Source organism: Falco naumanni, chromosome 15, assembly GCF_017639655.2.
Source record: "Falco naumanni isolate bFalNau1 chromosome 15, bFalNau1.pat, whole genome shotgun sequence".
NCBI lineage: Eukaryota > Metazoa > Chordata > Aves > Falconiformes > Falconidae > Falco > Falco naumanni.
Genome location: NC_054068.1, coordinates 1993576 through 2008619, shown reverse-complemented (window position 1 = coordinate 2008619; position 15044 = coordinate 1993576). Strand labels below are relative to the sequence as shown.

Here is a 15044-nt window from a genome sequence, read left to right as displayed (position 1 = left end):
CATGGCCTGAGTGCCCGGCCAGGCGGTTTATGGGCGAGCAAGCTTCTCCCACGTCCGGGCAGTGCCATTAGCACGCAGGCACGCCGTGGGGCAGGGAACGCTGGTGTGGGTGCCTCTGGAGCCCCTTGCACCCACGGCTACCCCTAGCCAGAGCACCGGCCGCTGCCCGGAGCTGCGAGTGTAGGGAAAGGCGGCAGTGACCCTCAAGGGGACCCCGTGGCCACCACAGAGCTCTCGCTGGAAGCCAGGCAGGGCTGGGCCCCGTGAGAGCTGCAAGCAAGCAGCTCCCTGGGCTGCTAAGAGGGGCGACCACCAGCCCAAGGGCCAGCTGGGCCAGCACCATTTCCGATGCTGTTTGCCCAACTCTCCCCTGCTCAGGGCTCCCCCCGCTCGCAGCCCCTCCCCCTCTGCACCAGCCCGAGCCTGGGCAGCCGCCACCCCTGCCCATGCCGCACGGAACCGGACGCTGCGGCCCCGGGCGAGGCCGGCGACCCCCACCCCGGGCCGGGTCCGCGCTCTCCGGCCCCCACGTGCAGCACCGTAATATGGGGACACGGCGCCTTTAAGAGCCCCGTGGCGCCAATCCCCGCCCACGTGACCCCTCCCGGCCCGCGGTGGGCGGTGCTGGGGCCGCGTGCGTTCCCGCCAAGCGCGGAGCTTTTGGCGCGCGCCGTAGCGGGTTCACGTGTCGGTGCGCCGGGACCGGCACCGGGACCGCGATCGCCACCGGGGCCGGGGCCGCCACCACCGCCATGGCCCAGCGCCGCCTCACCGACTTCTTCGGCCGCACCAAGGCGGCCGCCGGGGTCTCGGCCAAGCGCGGCGGCGGCCGCCGGCCCAAGGCCGCTCTCGCCGGTTCCCCGGTGCCGCGGGGGACGGAGGAGGACGGTGCCCCGGCAGGGCTGAGCTCGCTGCCCGGCTCGCCGCGCACCCCGGCCCGCGGGGGCTGGCCGGCCGCGGCGGGGCTGGCGGGCAGGAAGCGGAGCCGCCGGGAGATGGAAGCGGAGACACCGGCGCGGGCCTGGCCCGGGGAGCCGGGCGGGAAATCGGCGCGGAAGCGGCTGGAGCTGCACCGGGACGCGGAGCCGGGGCCACCGGCCGCGGTAGGGAGCCGCTGGGGGCGGGCGTGTGTGCAGCCTCCGGGCTGCGGGCTTGGGGGGGGGCGGGGCTGGGGCGGTGAGTGGGTCGGGGGAGCCGTGGAACCGGGACACCGTCTCTGGAGCGACCCCCCGGTGGCTGAACCCCTGCCCCTAGTGCAGACCCCCCGGGGCTCGCCCCCCCCGTTCTGGTGCAGACACCCCCCTCCAGGGCTTATCCCCTGCCCCTAGTGCAGGCTTCCTCCTTGGCTTCCCCCCCGCCCCCCCCCCCCGCAAGGTTGTGGGGGGACATCGGGGAGGGGTTCCCGGTGGGTGGTCTCCTCACACATCCCCCGGCAGCCTCTAACACATCTCTGCTCCCTTGCAGGCCACCAGCCCCTCGTCTCCAGCTGCGGCATGTCCCCCGACGCCCCCCGCGCAGGACCTGGCAGCGGACCACCCCCCCAACACCATCCTCTCCCCCGGCCGCGAGCAGGATGGGGGTACACAGCCCAGCACAGCCCCCCCGGGGACAGCCAGGCAGCTGCAGCGGGTGCGGGATGAGCCCAGCTTTCTGTGCCCGTGTTTTGCTGTGTTCCTCGCCGCTGCACCAGCCCTGCTCTGACCCTGTGCCCCCTCCCCACCCAGGAGGACCTGGCCGAGCTGCGGTGCCGCCTGCAGAGGATGAAGATGCTGGCCCAGCCGCCCCCTGTCCCCGCTGAGGCCAGAATCAGCCTGCGGAGCCGTCTGGAGCAAGTGCGGCAGCTGGAACTGCGGATCCGCCAAAAGAAAGCGGGAAGCAAAGCCGTGCTGGAGGCGCAGCCGTCTGAGGACACTGGGGTGGCAGCTCCTGCAGCAGAGGCTGGGTGAGGAGTAGCCTCAGGGATGCGGCCCCAGGTTTGAGGGGAAATTGGGCTGTCCCCGTGGCTGCCACAGACTTTTTCCACTGCTCAGCCCTGCAGCAGTTTTGCAGGGGTCTTGCCACCCCATGAGGGGGGTCTGGGGCTCTCTGGGGCCCCACCGCATGCGAAGGGCTTCCCTGAGCGTGGTCCAAGCCACCCTGACTGCTGTGAGCGCTGGGGCATCGGCGTCCCCTGGATGGGTGATGTGACCCAGATATGGCATGGGTTGCTCAGGGAAGGGTTTGGGAATGGGGAGAGGAGAGGGGTCTCCCCTGTCTAGGGTGGGCACGCAGCTCCTGGGCTCTGGAGTCCACCCTGTCAGCAGTGGGACCCCCATGCTGGCCAGTCTCGGTCCCTGGCTGCACCCTCAGGGCTGTCCCCGCACCAGTCACCATGCCCAGTGGTTGTTGGGCACGGGGGACCCTGACCTCTCCTTTCCCAGCAGCGAGAAGGCCCCTGCGTACCAGCGGTTCCACACCCTCGCGCAGGACCTGCCCCCAGGGCTCACGCTGCCCTACAAGTTCAAGGTGCTGGCGGAAATGTTCCGTAGTGTGGACACCATTGCTGGGATGCTCTTCAACCGTGCCGAGACCATCACCTTCGCGAAGGTCAAGCAGGGGGTGCAGGACATGATGCGCAAGTAAGTTAGCAGCAGTGGGCAGCTCGTTTGGGGGTCCCAGCTGAAGTTATCGGGGCTGCTGCCCTGCTGTCCCGATGCCCTTGGGGTTCCCGACCTCCAGTGCTGTTGCAGGCAGTTTGAGGAGCGGCACATGGGGCAGATCAAGGCGGTATACCCCACCTCGTACCGGCTGCGCCAGGAGAAGAACATCCCCACCTTCAGCAACGGCATGAAGAAGTCTGACTACCAACTCACGCTGGAGCCAGTGCTGGGGGAAGGTATGTATGACTCGGGGGGGGGTGCCTGAAGAGTTGGGGTGCGCTCAGCCCTGGCTGGGATCCCTGAATCCCCAGGGATGCTCCCTGCTTGGTCTGTTAGAGGCATAAGGGCCTGAGCGTGTTAGGAGTGGAAAATGCTTTTTGGGACAAGTGGAAGGATGACGGGGCAGTGATTCTGGCAGCAGCTCAGCCCCACGGCACGGCTCTGATCTTGTGCTTCCTGAGGCTCTTGAGGTTTGGGCCTCGTCGTGGTGCTGCCGTGCTTTGCTGAGGTGCTGCAGGTAACGCTCGTGTCTGTCCTTGTAGAGGAGAAAGTGAACGGCCGCCCACACTTGTCGGCGTTGCGCTTGCTGGAGCGCAGGAAGGAGTTCAACCACAACCTGGTGAACATTGTCAAGCAGCACCACAAGGTGAGGACCCCTGGCACCCTCCGCTGTTTCTTGCAGTCTGGGCTTGCTCTGGTTCCTGTCTAGGAAGCGGGTGGAAGGTGCGGGCTGGCATCCAGGCTGAGGAACATGGCTGGTTCCTGTGGGATGCTCTTGGCAGCTGGATGTGGATGAGGAGGATGGCAGCTGGAATCTGGCTCTGAGCTTCCTCCAAGCCAGCTGCCGTGTGTTGCCAAGCCATGGTGGGAGTGCAGGACAACAGTCGGCTCCCCCATACCTGGCCCACAGGTGCCATGATGCAACTCTTGCCTCTCTCCAGGCATTCCTGGCTGCCCTCAACCCTCCCATGGTGGTGCCAGAGGAGAAGTTGACCCGCTGGCATCCCCGCTTCAAAGTGGATGAGGTGCCGGACATCAGCCCAGCAGAGCTGCCACAGCCGCCCCAGGAGGACAGGCTCACCACAGCCCAGGAGGTGCTGAGCACGGCTCGGGGGATGCTGATCCCTAAGGTGAGTCAGAACTGGGGTCTGGCTCCGTCTGGGGCTGGCAGACCTCAAACTAGCTGTCTCTCCAGGAAGGGTGTCACCACCGAGGTCGGGAAGGACCATTTCAGAGCCACAGGGCTCGGAGCACTGTGAAATGTGTAGGCAGGTGGGAATGCAAGCCTGGCTGTCGCCGCCGCTGGTTTCAGGCCAGAGGAGCCGTCAGTACTGGTTTTGGGGGCTGGCAGAGGAGATAGATGCAGCACCCCAATTGTCCTCTGCGCAGGGATGGGTCGGACGTGCTGGAGTGGCAGCGCTGGGCTGCAGGGTGGTGGCGGGGGCGGCAGAGGGAAAACTTCTCCTTCCTCCAGTGCGAGCGGCTCCCAGCTGTAACCCAACTCCTCCTCCTTCCACATGAGCAGATGGAAAAAGCTCTTGCCAACCTGGCCTTGAGAACCGCTGAAGCCGGTGCAGGAGAACCGGCCGTTTCCAAAGCACCGTCCCCTGCCAGCACCTCCAGTGCTCTGAAAGGGGTGTCCCAGGCCCTGCTTGAGAGGGTGAGTAATTCAATCCTGGCCGCAACGCTGGTGCTGGGGGGACCTGCCTGTTTCACCCCCATTTTTCTCCACTCCCCAAGATCATAGAATCACAGAATGGTTTGGTTTGGAAGGGACCTTAAAGCCCCCCCAGTTCCACCCCCCCACCACGGGCAGGGACACCTGCCATAGCCCAGGCTGCCCCCAGCCCCGTCCAGCCTGGCCTGGGACACTGCCAGGGATGGGGCACCCACAGCTGCTCTGGGCAACCTGTGCTGATGCCTCACCTCCCTCACAGGGAAGAATTTCTTCCCAATATCTAATCTAAATCCACCGTCTTTAGATCCGGATGAAGGAGGCACAGAAGCTCCAGGCGTTGATGACACGGGACCCACAGCAAGAGGAGCGGCTCGCCATGCTGGGGCGGCTGCCGGCCATGGCCCGCATCCTGCGCAACATCTTCGTGGCCGAGAAGAAGCAGGCGCTGACCATGGAGGTGGCTTGTGCCCGCATGGCTGACAGCTACGCCACACAGATGCTTCCCGGTAGGAAAGCAAGGGGTGGTCTCACCAGCACGGGAGGGTCTTTGCAGGAGGATGGGGCTGGGGAGCTGAGCTCTGACTCAGTGGCTGCTGCTCCTGTTTGCAGGTGAGATGGAGAAACATTTGCACCTCTTCGCAGAGCTGCTGCCCGACTGGGTGGGAATCCACGCCATCAGGACAGACACCTACATCAAACTGGACAAAGGGAAGGACCTCAGCCTCATCATCCAGAGGCTCACCAAGGCAGCAAGTGAGGCAGAAGCCCTCTGAGCCCCCCAAGGGTTGAGGCTTCCCCTGTTCAATCTCCTCTAAATGTAGCAAATCTCAACTGGGATCTGGTGTGGGTTGACGGGAGGGTTCGTCCTCCGGGATGTCTGAGGAAGAGCAAAATGCCTTATTTTAACTAACCCCTCCGCCAGGGTCCACAAGGATCATAGCTCCCCTAAGTCTTGAGAGGGGGGGCAGGCAGTCCTGCGTCCTAGGGTGACAATGCAGACAGCGAAGAGGAGCTAGCACCCTCTTCTCGCCTTTGCTGCCTTCTCCAGAAGGTTTGATGTAGGAGGTTTCTTCCATTAGCTGTGTGGCTCTGGTGGGGTGGAGGCAGGACTGGGCAGGGTGAGAGGGTGACGAGCAGGAAGGAGTGAGAGAAGAAGTCACAAATTTATGTTTTTGGAGCTCTGGGCCTTGTCTGTTTTTAAGGGAGGGAAAACTCATCTCCAGCACTCACTGGAAACAACTACAGGACTTGTCAAAACATATTTGTATTAAATGTTTTAAATATAGCTGACTTGTATTAACCCAGCGCTCTTCCTCGGTGAGCTGCCTCTCTGCGCCGTATTAGCTCCGTGGTTCTCCATGGCAATTGGCGCCAGCCGGCACACGCAGGGAAGGGCTGGGTCATCCAGCTCCTGGAGAAAGACTTACTGGAAAAAGTGAGCGTGGGGTTGCAGGGAACTGAATGTGGCTTTTGTAAATGGGGGCTGCAGAGCAGCTCCCATGGGGACAGGAACAGGCAGGGCTGGGGGTGGGTGCGGGGGTGGGCTTTTTCCCCAGGGAAAAGTTTGGACCACTTGGCTGAAGCGGCTCGGGAAGAGGGACAAGGAGGTGCTGCAGAGGTGCTGGCCTGGCCCAGTGCCCGGCTCAGGTCAGCGTTTGCTGCAGGATGGGCAGCGTTGGTGCAGGGGAGGAGGGGATAGCTGCCCCTGCCCCAGTGCCACGTCGGGCACACCTCGCGCCGCCTCCTGAGCCAAACTGGGCTGCTTTTGGTGTGGGATGTCAAAGGCTTGTGTGGAAAGGCGACTGTCCTTTATCCCTCTGGGTGGGGGACCATGGCGGCATGCCTACCTGAAGTGCTGGCAGCAGGCAGGCTCTCCTCTTCCTCCCCAAGACCCTGCTTGCCGTCATGCAGCCAGTTGGCCGGCACTGCTGGCAGGGGGTAGCCCCGTTCTCGGGGAAGGGGGTTTAAGCCTGGCCCAGAGGCTGGAGGGATGCGCAGGGCTGGGGGGTGTGAGGCTGGGCTCCGGGCCAGGCTGCCCACCCTCGCCGCGGGGGAGAGGAGCCGCTTTCGGCAGCCTGGCAGGCGCTGTGTGCCCCGGGAACGCTCCTGCGAGCTCCTGTGCTGCTGCGTGGGACAGACCCCTGCCTCCCACCTGCAAGCCACGCCTGCACAGCCTTGTCTCTGCGAGCAAATTGCATCAATGGTCGCTGACAGCCTGGCCAAGGCGAAGGCACTGTCCCTGGGTTCCCTGATGTCACCTCTTGGCCCCGCACGCAGCCAGCTCTGGCACTGGCAGGGCTTACGCTCCCTTCCACAGCGTGCAGCTGCTTTCCACAGCTCTTTGGGGTGGAACTAATTTTTCCCTTCTCTACCTCGCAGCAGGGACTATCTCCTTGTGCCAAGTATGCGTGCGAGGCGCTGCCTCCCTTGGCTCTGTGCAGGGGCTGGCTGTGAAAACAAGTGCCCTGGAGTAGGTTTCTCCCAGGGGAATAGTGTTTCTCAGTGCAAACTGAGCAGCGATGAAGTGGCTTTTCAAGAAACGGTGACAAAAATAGCTGCAATAGCGCTTACAAGTGTAAGAGCAGGGTATGCAGCAGGTGAGCTTGGTCTATGCTCCCACCAGCACTGGGAAATTCCACTGCAATCCAGCAGGACCAGCCTGGGTACCCCACCCCAGCTAGAGGATGGTGCCCGGCCTGGTGAAAAGATACCTGAAGTGCTCAGTCTGGGCAAGTGATTCCTTCCAAGCATTTGGGGTGGCAAGGGGGGAGCTCACACCACAGCCTTGTCCTCCACTGACAGCCTGGGTTTGGAGGAGGATGCTCACAAGGGTAATTAACAGCTTCAGCTACTGCAAGAACAGCTCTGAGACGGTTTAGAAAAAAAGTAAGAGTGAGTCAACATTTATTTTACCAGTGAGTTCAGCTCCTGCTAGGACAGGGACACAGTCCCTAATCTTTTCAGGTATGTGAAAGATTTGGCATTTTAGCTATGCCTGTGACCAAACCAAACCATGCTATAGAAGAACATGTCCTAACCCGTCATCCATCACGCAAGCTGAGACTGCCAGAGCTCAGCTGCAGGCATAACACCTTTTCTTTCTTTCCTGTTGCCTTATCTGACACCAAACGTACCAGCAAGAATGGGCTCCAAACGGGCATTGTCCCTTCAATGCCCCAAGACTAACGCAGCAGAGAGGAGTTGGCAGCACTGGCAGGCAGATACCTCGTGGTGGACAGGTATTTGTGCTAAACAAAAGCTGCCAGTCGCAACTGGAGCTGCAGGCTTTGGTAGGTGCCAGTGCTGCTGGACAGAAGGCAGGCAAACAGCCCTGAGCATGTGCATGTCCCTTTCCTCACTGGCTGTCACCCAGCTGTGTGCTACTTCTCATGACGTAGCTTGCTCCTGGTTTTGCAAAAAAACACTGCTAATAACTATCCTGCACCCAGGGAAGGCAGACGGCTTCCCACAGCCTCCTGTGGTCTGAAGGGAAGGAGAACACCAGCCAGGCTGCAAGCTGACGCGGTGTTTGAGCTCATCTATACCCATGACCTCCGCTGCGTTGGCAGAGGCTGCCTCCTGATTTTAGGAGTTTATACTCAGCAAGCAGAAGTTGCTCTTCCAGCATGAGCAACAGCAGAGAGCAACCAGACCATCCCCTGAGGTCAAAAAGAGGAACTGATCCCTTGGACAAATAATCGATTTTTGCTCATCTTTTGTTTCTTTGGCAAACTTGCAATGGGTTCCCAGGAGGCTGACCAGGCACGGCTCAACCAAAAGGCAATGCTGGGTCCCCTAAGCTGTCCCACCTTTCCTGCCTCAGCAGCAGTGTTTTCACTTTGGTCTCCTAAAACAATACATATTCAGTGAAGCTGCATCTTGGTCTTCATCCCCCAAAACAATCAGGCTGTTCCTTCTTCCCAAAAGGATGAACTCCAAAAAATCATCTTTACACTCAACACATCTTAATCTGTGGCTTGGAAAATAAAACAGGAGTTAAGACTGTATAGCACTTAGCCAGGATCAAAATTGTATGGTTCCCCCTTGCCCACCCCCTTGTGACATCAAGAGTCACTGAATAAAGCCCCAAACCCAAACTCATTCGCAGCTCAGGGTGCGTGTTCCCTTCTCCCTGCTCCTCCTCAGTCATACTGCAGCAGAGAGTAGAAAGGGATGGACTTGAGCTTTTCCGACCCTTTCAGGAGTTTTAACTCTATGATCACCAGGCACTCCAGGACTTCAGCCTTCAGCCTCTTCATCAGCTCACAGGCTGCACACATGGTACCTGCGCGACACAGAGGTTGAGCGCAAACATTGTCACTTGAGCAGCGCCAAGGCAAGCTTCAAACCCCACAGCCACTCCTGCTGCTACCAACACACATTTGCGGGGGTTACACATGCTCTAACATCATCTGCTTCCCTCACCTCCAGTTGCAAGCAAGTCATCCACAATAACTACTTTTTGTCCCGGTTCCACGGCATCGCTCTGGATTTCAAGTTCAGCCTGCAGGATGGAAAGAGCAGGTTCATTTTAGTCTTGCCCTACAGAGAAACACTTCACAAACTGCTAACACATGGTGGAACGCAGGCAACTCTTCAGCAAAGATCAACCTTAACACTCAGCACCTAAACGCCCAAAAAACACATACTCCAGCTACGGGGGAGTGTCACGGAAATACATAGCAGGTTAGGTGACTGCTGGGCCAACCCTCTGGCACGTCAAGATCCCAAACATTCATCAAGTGAGTTATGGTCCCATCATGAAACCTTATCCCAAAGCAGTTCTCCAGGGGGAAAATCTCCTGTAATGCACCGGGCTGGAGCGCTCTGCTTTGACAGCGCTGCCAAGGCAGGCCCAAACCATCACAGGCACGTCCTTGTCCCAGCCAGGGGTTGGCCCAAACAATCCTCATCAATAATGCCTAAGTTTGGGGTTTCTGCTGCTAGTCCCTGGCTGCCGTTAGTTACAGCGGTAGCGTGTTATTAGGCTTACACCTCTGCTCTTCCATCAGCGAGGCTGTGGTGTTACGAGGCGAACGCTCTTTTTGAAGCCATGCAATAAAGGCATTTACTTGTACCACTTACTGGAAGAGTGGGAAACACGCTCCATGTTCGTGCCCCTGAATTCAAGCCAAAGAAAGCAATTTAGCACCAAGTCTTACCACCAGCCCCCCCCCCCCCAAAAAAAAAAAAAAAAAAAAATCACAGCGCAGCTCGCTGACACCACGTGTCACGGCTCAGGGAGGGAGCTGCCATGCTAGGGCAGGTGAAGCTCAGCACTGCTCCTGAAGCTTGTGCTGTGCCAGGCTGCCCCTGGCATCAGCGCTGGCTGTGAAACCCAGCTTGGGGACCCCCTCACTGGTTTTATCACCCTGTCCCTTCACTGACACCCCCTGTCCTGCACTGACCAGACTGGAAGCCCTCTTCTCCTCCCTGGGCATTACCTTGCCATATTCCAAGGCGTAGGAGACGGACTCGGTTGGACCGGGAAGTTTCCCCTTTTTCCGTATTGGCACAAAACCAATCCCCAGTCTCTGAGCCAGAGGGGGGCCTATGAGGAAGCCACGGGAGTCCAGGCCTGGGGGAGCAGAGCAGCACGAACACTCAGAACAGAGCCATTTGACTAGGGCGGGTCTTTGCACAACATCCCAGGTTTATCCTCCCATGTTCAGGGGGGTGTCTAGAAGCAATCTGCCCTTAGGCGTCATTTCCGTGGGTTGAAAACACACGCCACGTTGCTGTGCTGCCTGTGTTCGGCAAGATGTGCTGCTGATGGGCTTCAGGGCACCCCACCGATCCCCCCCCCATCAGCCCATTTCACCTCCCCGTTGCTCCCTTTCTTAAGAGATAAGCTCAGCGAAGCCCCGCTATCAGTTCGGCCACACAACCAAGGACTTTGTCTTCGCTGTGGGGACAGACTTTAGTTATCATGAGGCACTTGGCCCCAGTTTGGTCTAGACGCCTTGAACTTTGGGCTATCGCCCAGCCCAAGCACTGCTTTCCTAAGCACTTTCATTCTCAGCCTCCTCCACAGGTGTGCTGCAAGGCGGTATCGCCACAGAGGCTGTTTCTGTTGGCTCGAAAAGGACCCCCGAGAAGGAAAACATGCTGGAACAGGGTCCGTCCCTGCCACAGGGACCGTGCGAGACCTTACAGGCGCAGCACGCTTTCTGCACTCCCTAACTGTTGTGTTTTTTGTTGGTTTTTTTTGTTGTTTTTTTTTTTTAAATGAAAAAGCAACGAATTATGAAATTGGCACTGAAATCTCATCAGATGGTACCTGCCACATCCCAAACCAGTATTTCAGGAAACTACAGGAGTAGGTTAAGGGTATAACCTGTCTCAGCATTACCACACATTGAGGCCAACACGCAGGTGATTACCGTGTCCGAGGGCTACAGCATTCGCTGCCCGTTAGCCCAGGCGCCTCCCCGGCTCCCGCGGGCGGCCCGAGGCCACGGTGCTGGGCGCCGGCCTGCAGGGATGCTTCAACCGTCACTCACCTGCAATGAAGTCGATTTGGGGGAAAGATACCCTCAAATGATCTTCCAGAAGATCAATCAAAGCCCTGAACGCGGCGGGGTCCTTCAGCAAGGGGCTGATATCGCTGCAAAGAGAGGCAGAGCGGTTAGTGCCGCCGGGGGCTGGCCCGGCTCCCCGCCGAGCTGCCCCCGCCGGGGGGGCGGCTGCTGCCGGGGCAGGCTGGGCAGGCAGCAGGGGGCTGGCGGCCCCGGCCCCGGTCCCGGCCCCGGCCCCTCCGCACCGGAACAGCACGCCGGGCACCGGGAAGTCGGGGAAGGGCCGCACCCGGTCGCGGACCCGCCGCAGCCGCTCGTCGCTCATGGCGGCCGCGCTGTGCGCAGCTCGGGCGGGCGGGCGGGGCTCCCGGCGGGGGCGGGGCCCCGGCACCCCGCGGCACGGAGCCCCCGTACCGCGGAGCCCTGACCACCGGGGCGCGGGGAGCCGGTGCCCCCCGGGGTACGGAGCGCCCACCCCCCCGCACACAAAGCTCTGGCACCCCCGTGCACACAGACCACCCCCAACCCCCGGCGCACAGGGCTCCGGTACCACGGGGCGCGGAGCTCTGGTACCCCAGGGCATGGCGAATCGGCCTGCCCCAGCGTGTGGAGCTCTGGTGCCCCGGGGCGTGGGGCTCTGGTACCCCGGGGCATGAAGCGTTGGGCCCCCCAGTGCATGGAGCTCTGCTATCCCGGGGTACAGAGCCCCCGAGTCCCTGGTACAAGGAGGTCTGGTATGGCGGGGTGCAGAGCACTGTGCCCCCCCCCAGCGCGTGGCCATGCGTGGAGCTCTGTCATCCCCATGCACGGAGCCGCAACTCCCTGGTGCACAGAGCTCTGGTACCCCAGGGCATGGAGAACTGGTCCCCCCCCCAGTGCCTGGAGCTCTGGTACCTTGGGGTACAGAGTGTTGGTCGTCCCCAGCGCATAGCGCTCTGCTACCCTGGGGTACAGAGCCCCAACCCCTCGGTGCATGGAGCTCTGGCACCCCCGTGCATGGAGCCCGCTACCCCAGAGCATGGAACTCTGGCATCCCAGTGCAGGGAGCCCAGGTATCCCCAGAGCATGGCACCCCGCCACCTCAAAGCAGGGAGCCCCGGCACCTCTGCGCACCGCCCTGACACCTACAGTGCATGGTGCTCTGGAACCTGGTGCACAGACACCGCGTGCCTCTGCTGTGTGGAGCCCCGGTATCCTGGTGTACAGAGCTCCAGTTTCCCCTCTGAAGATTGTTCTGGTACCTGCAGTGTGTGGAGCCGTATCTCCCCAGTGCACGGAGCCCTGGGACCCTGCCTTGCCCCCCCCCCCAGCTTCAGAAAGGAGTCCCATGCCCAAGGGGTTACATTTCCACCCTCCCTCACCCCTGCCCAGCACCCTGTATAGACAGCAAACTTGTTAGGACTGAACTATTTCCCGCTTTTCTAACCCTCGGTCACTTCTTGTGAACTCCTGGATTTGCATTTTGTGTTTGTTAAAACCGTTGGATTACAGGATGATAACACAGCCATCCGTCCCGGACTAACAGCTCAGCAGTTACTGGTGTTACTCATATGTACGGCAGGTCAGGGCACTCTCACACAGCTCCTATCTCCCACCTCCTGATGGGTGAACAGCCGTTTGTCCATGCAAAATCCACTTCGGGCAGGAGAGACACTGCTGAATGAGTACAGATCTCTTACATTAGCAAATACGACTTGGATCTGGTCCAAATGCATCTGGGTACAACCTGCTGCAGGAAGCAAAGGCAGTCCTAGCATGCAACACCCCTGACCGAGCTCAGTGTTTTGCTGCTGATAGCTGCGATGGGAGCAGCTTCAGCTCCACACCCTCTGCGCAGCCGTTAGGGCCTGTCTTTGAGGCGGGTGACAGTGTGCCAGCAGCTACCCCCAGGTGTTTTGCAGTGATTTGATGTGGATCCCATAGGATGGGTCCTCAGGGCTGCAGCAGCCTGGTAATGAACGTGGAGCTGCTTTCTCCTAATTTTTGCTGGACCGGTCGCTCCCAACAGCCCCGCAGGTCTTCCCTGCTGCAGGAGGTGCTCTCACACGGGAGGAGCAGCTGTCAGAAGGGAAGCTGATATCCTCTCCAGCTTTGCTGTGATGGGCACATGCACACAGTACAGCTCACGAAACAACCGATTCTGCCCGCAACCCAGCAGCCAACACGTCCTGGGCCATTATGTAGTTCCCAGTGCTTGGTGCAAACCCTCGGGAACCATTTGCTGCACACTGGGTCCTCCACTGCTCTGTTTTCTTCCTAATTCATCCACAGACTGCAAAAGCCACCCGTTTAACGGGTGTCTGCCTGAGGTGCAAACGGAGACAAGCTGAAGGCCAGCACAAAGATTGCTCCCTTTCTTGTTAAGCTATTGCCACAGACAGCCTGCACAGGAGGTCAGCGTGCCTCCTTTCACAACCATTCCCTTACAGACTAAGATTTTCCCTGAAGTCAGATTATCTCTTTGGCACCAGAAAAGTCCTCTCTAGCAGCTGTTCCAGTGAAGCAACACGGACAAAGCACGTAGCCTTCCACTGGAACAGGGGCTTCGTAACACCCTCACTCCCTTGGATGAGCTGGAAGGGTTTCTCTTGTAACCTTACCAACCATGATACCAGACAATGAGCTATTCCAGCAACTCCTCTTCTTCCTGGCGGATGGAAGTGATGGAATTTATCTGCCTACCCATGGAAATAAGCAGGAGCTGGGAAAGGGCTTTTTGCAGCCTGCCTGCAGTGCAAACACCAGGCACCCCTGCCTTCTGCTTCACTAATTGGAGAAACCATAAGCTGGGGTCTTCATCATGCTTTTCTTGTTTGTGACCCTCCTACACAACCACCACCGATACTAGCAGAAGACACCACCGCATTTTTCTTGAGGCTAAGTGAGGTTCCAGGCACCTCATGCCAACCGACCCTGGGCAAACCAGCAGTTCTCACCAGGATGAGCTGCCAAGAGCTCCCATGGGTCCCTTTGTGTCCTGCAGCTGGGTGAAGAAACAGCTGGGGGGATCTCTCCTTCTCTGACGTGGGATCAGGCCTTTTATACACCACCAGTTCTGCCAGGAAGAGCATAAAGATTACACCAAATTGGACTTCCAATGATTCAGGTGCCAGAAATCATGCCACATGCCAGCTCAGGTTTAAAAAACATTTCTCAGATCTCTGTCAGAACTTCACCTCATTAATCCTCCATTTCAAAGGATATGAATTGCACCTACCAGTAGAGACTGGTTTTTAACATCCAAAGTAAGTTTTCCCTGTAATTGTTCAACCTTACAAACAACAGTGCTAACTCCTACTGCAGTTTCCATCTGAAAAGAACTTTCCTAGGATCAATTTCCAAATGTGATGTCAAAGGACTTCAGCTCCAGAATATCACGGGGGAGGTGTCTCAACATCTGCTTGCAGCTCGGAGAGTTTTAGGGCTGTTCTGTGCCTGGCAGAGGAACCACCACCTCAGATATGGACCCCCAGAGGGTACTGTAGCAGAGGAACACTGGTTTGCCTCTCTTTTGGATGCCAAAAGAGGTTATCAATGATTTAAAAGTGATTTAAGATCCTGAGACGAGACACATTGTTATCTGGTGAACATAGAAACTGGGGGTATAAAAACTTGGGAGCTAGCTCTGATCAGCTTAACTGGGCAATAAGAAGAGCTGTGCTGAATATGGAAGTTTCTGTTCCGTTAAGGATTTTAAAACTTCAGTGTGAAGTGGAACAAAATGCCCAAAATTTCAACATACCCCACGAGGGGAAATGAGAACGAAAATTTCCTTTCAAATCCGCTGGAACGTTTCGTCTCAATTTCAGCTTTAGAAACGCATGCACTTTAAACCCATTTAAAAAAAAAAAAAAAAAAACAACCAAATTTGAAATATCTTATTTCAACAGCAGAAGAATGCAGTTCCCCAGCCAGCTCCCTGGTCTCAGGACTGAAGCGTCCATACTGAGTAACGAGCTAGCTTTGCCCCCCTAAAAGAGGCGAAAGCATCACGAACCAGCTCTACTCTTCCACAGCACCCTTGTTTGCAGGGAGCCGAGCCCAGCACCTCTTGCCTGCTGCAGCAGGTTGGATCAGGCCCTTGGAGAAGACACAAAACTCCTCTCTCTCCTCTGGCCAGCTTGGCTGAGCCAGGAGGGGATTTTGAGCCTGATCCAGAACTAATGGATTTGGCACGCATTCCCCGCTGCTGGCGAGTGGGCCGATGGG

General features: G+C 58.7%; 2 protein-coding genes across 5 annotated transcripts; one reads left to right on the top strand and one right to left on the bottom strand.

Annotated features, from left to right (window-relative positions):
• Positions 1 to 625: 625 nt before the first annotated feature.
• CDT1 (chromatin licensing and DNA replication factor 1) lies at positions 626 to 5621 on the top strand. Of its 2 annotated transcripts, none has more exons than XM_040615554.1 (10): positions 626 to 1103; positions 1465 to 1629; positions 1725 to 1942; positions 2424 to 2618; positions 2730 to 2875; positions 3182 to 3285; positions 3581 to 3769; positions 4165 to 4299; positions 4622 to 4823; positions 4927 to 5621. In XM_040615554.1, exons 1-10 carry the CDS (start codon positions 753 to 755, stop codon positions 5088 to 5090), a joined length of 1869 nt encoding a protein of 622 aa, XP_040471488.1. In that variant the 5' UTR covers positions 626 to 752; the 3' UTR covers positions 5091 to 5621. The 2 variants fall into 2 exon arrangements, with proteins under 2 accessions (XP_040471488.1, XP_040471487.1); XM_040615553.1 differs by having other exon boundaries at positions 2421 to 2618.
• A 1583-nt stretch (positions 5622 to 7204) lies between these two features.
• APRT (adenine phosphoribosyltransferase) lies at positions 7205 to 13812 on the bottom strand. 3 transcript variants are annotated; one of them, XM_040615444.1, is made up of 5 exons: positions 13772 to 13812; positions 10821 to 10924; positions 9762 to 9895; positions 8743 to 8821; positions 7205 to 8602 (listed from the first exon to the last, which is right to left on the bottom strand). In XM_040615444.1, exons 1-5 carry the CDS (start codon positions 13795 to 13797, stop codon positions 8460 to 8462), a joined length of 486 nt encoding a protein of 161 aa, XP_040471378.1. In that variant the 5' UTR covers positions 13798 to 13812; the 3' UTR covers positions 7205 to 8459. The 3 variants fall into 3 exon arrangements, with proteins under 3 accessions (XP_040471378.1, XP_040471376.1, XP_040471377.1); XM_040615442.1 differs by lacking the exon at positions 13772 to 13812 and adding an exon at positions 11081 to 11212; XM_040615443.1 differs by lacking the exon at positions 13772 to 13812 and adding an exon at positions 11081 to 11213 and having other exon boundaries at positions 8462 to 8618.
• Between the last annotated feature and the right edge of the window lie 1232 nt (positions 13813 to 15044).

Bases quoted from the DNA above. Each gene is read 5' to 3' on its own strand.
- CDT1 (XM_040615553.1), top strand. From the start codon at position 753: ATGGCCCAGCGCCGCCTCACCGACTTCTTCGGCCGCACCAAGGCGGCC. The intron at 2,619-2,729 runs GTAAGTTAGCAG...GTGCTGTTGCAG, and splicing joins GTGCAGGACATGATGCGCAA to GCAGTTTGAGGAGCGGCACA. The intron at 4,824-4,926 runs GTAGGAAAGCAA...TCCTGTTTGCAG, and splicing joins CGCCACACAGATGCTTCCCG to GTGAGATGGAGAAACATTTG.
- APRT (XM_040615442.1), bottom strand. From the start codon at position 11,160: ATGAGCGACGAGCGGCTGCGGCGGGTCCGCGACCGGGTGCGGCCCTTC. The intron at 10,925-11,080 runs GTGCGGAGGGGC...CTCTCTTTGCAG, and splicing joins GTGCCCGGCGTGCTGTTCCG to CGATATCAGCCCCTTGCTGA. The intron at 8,822-9,761 runs GTAATGCCCAGG...TCCATCCTGCAG, and splicing joins ACGCCTTGGAATATGGCAAG to GCTGAACTTGAAATCCAGAG.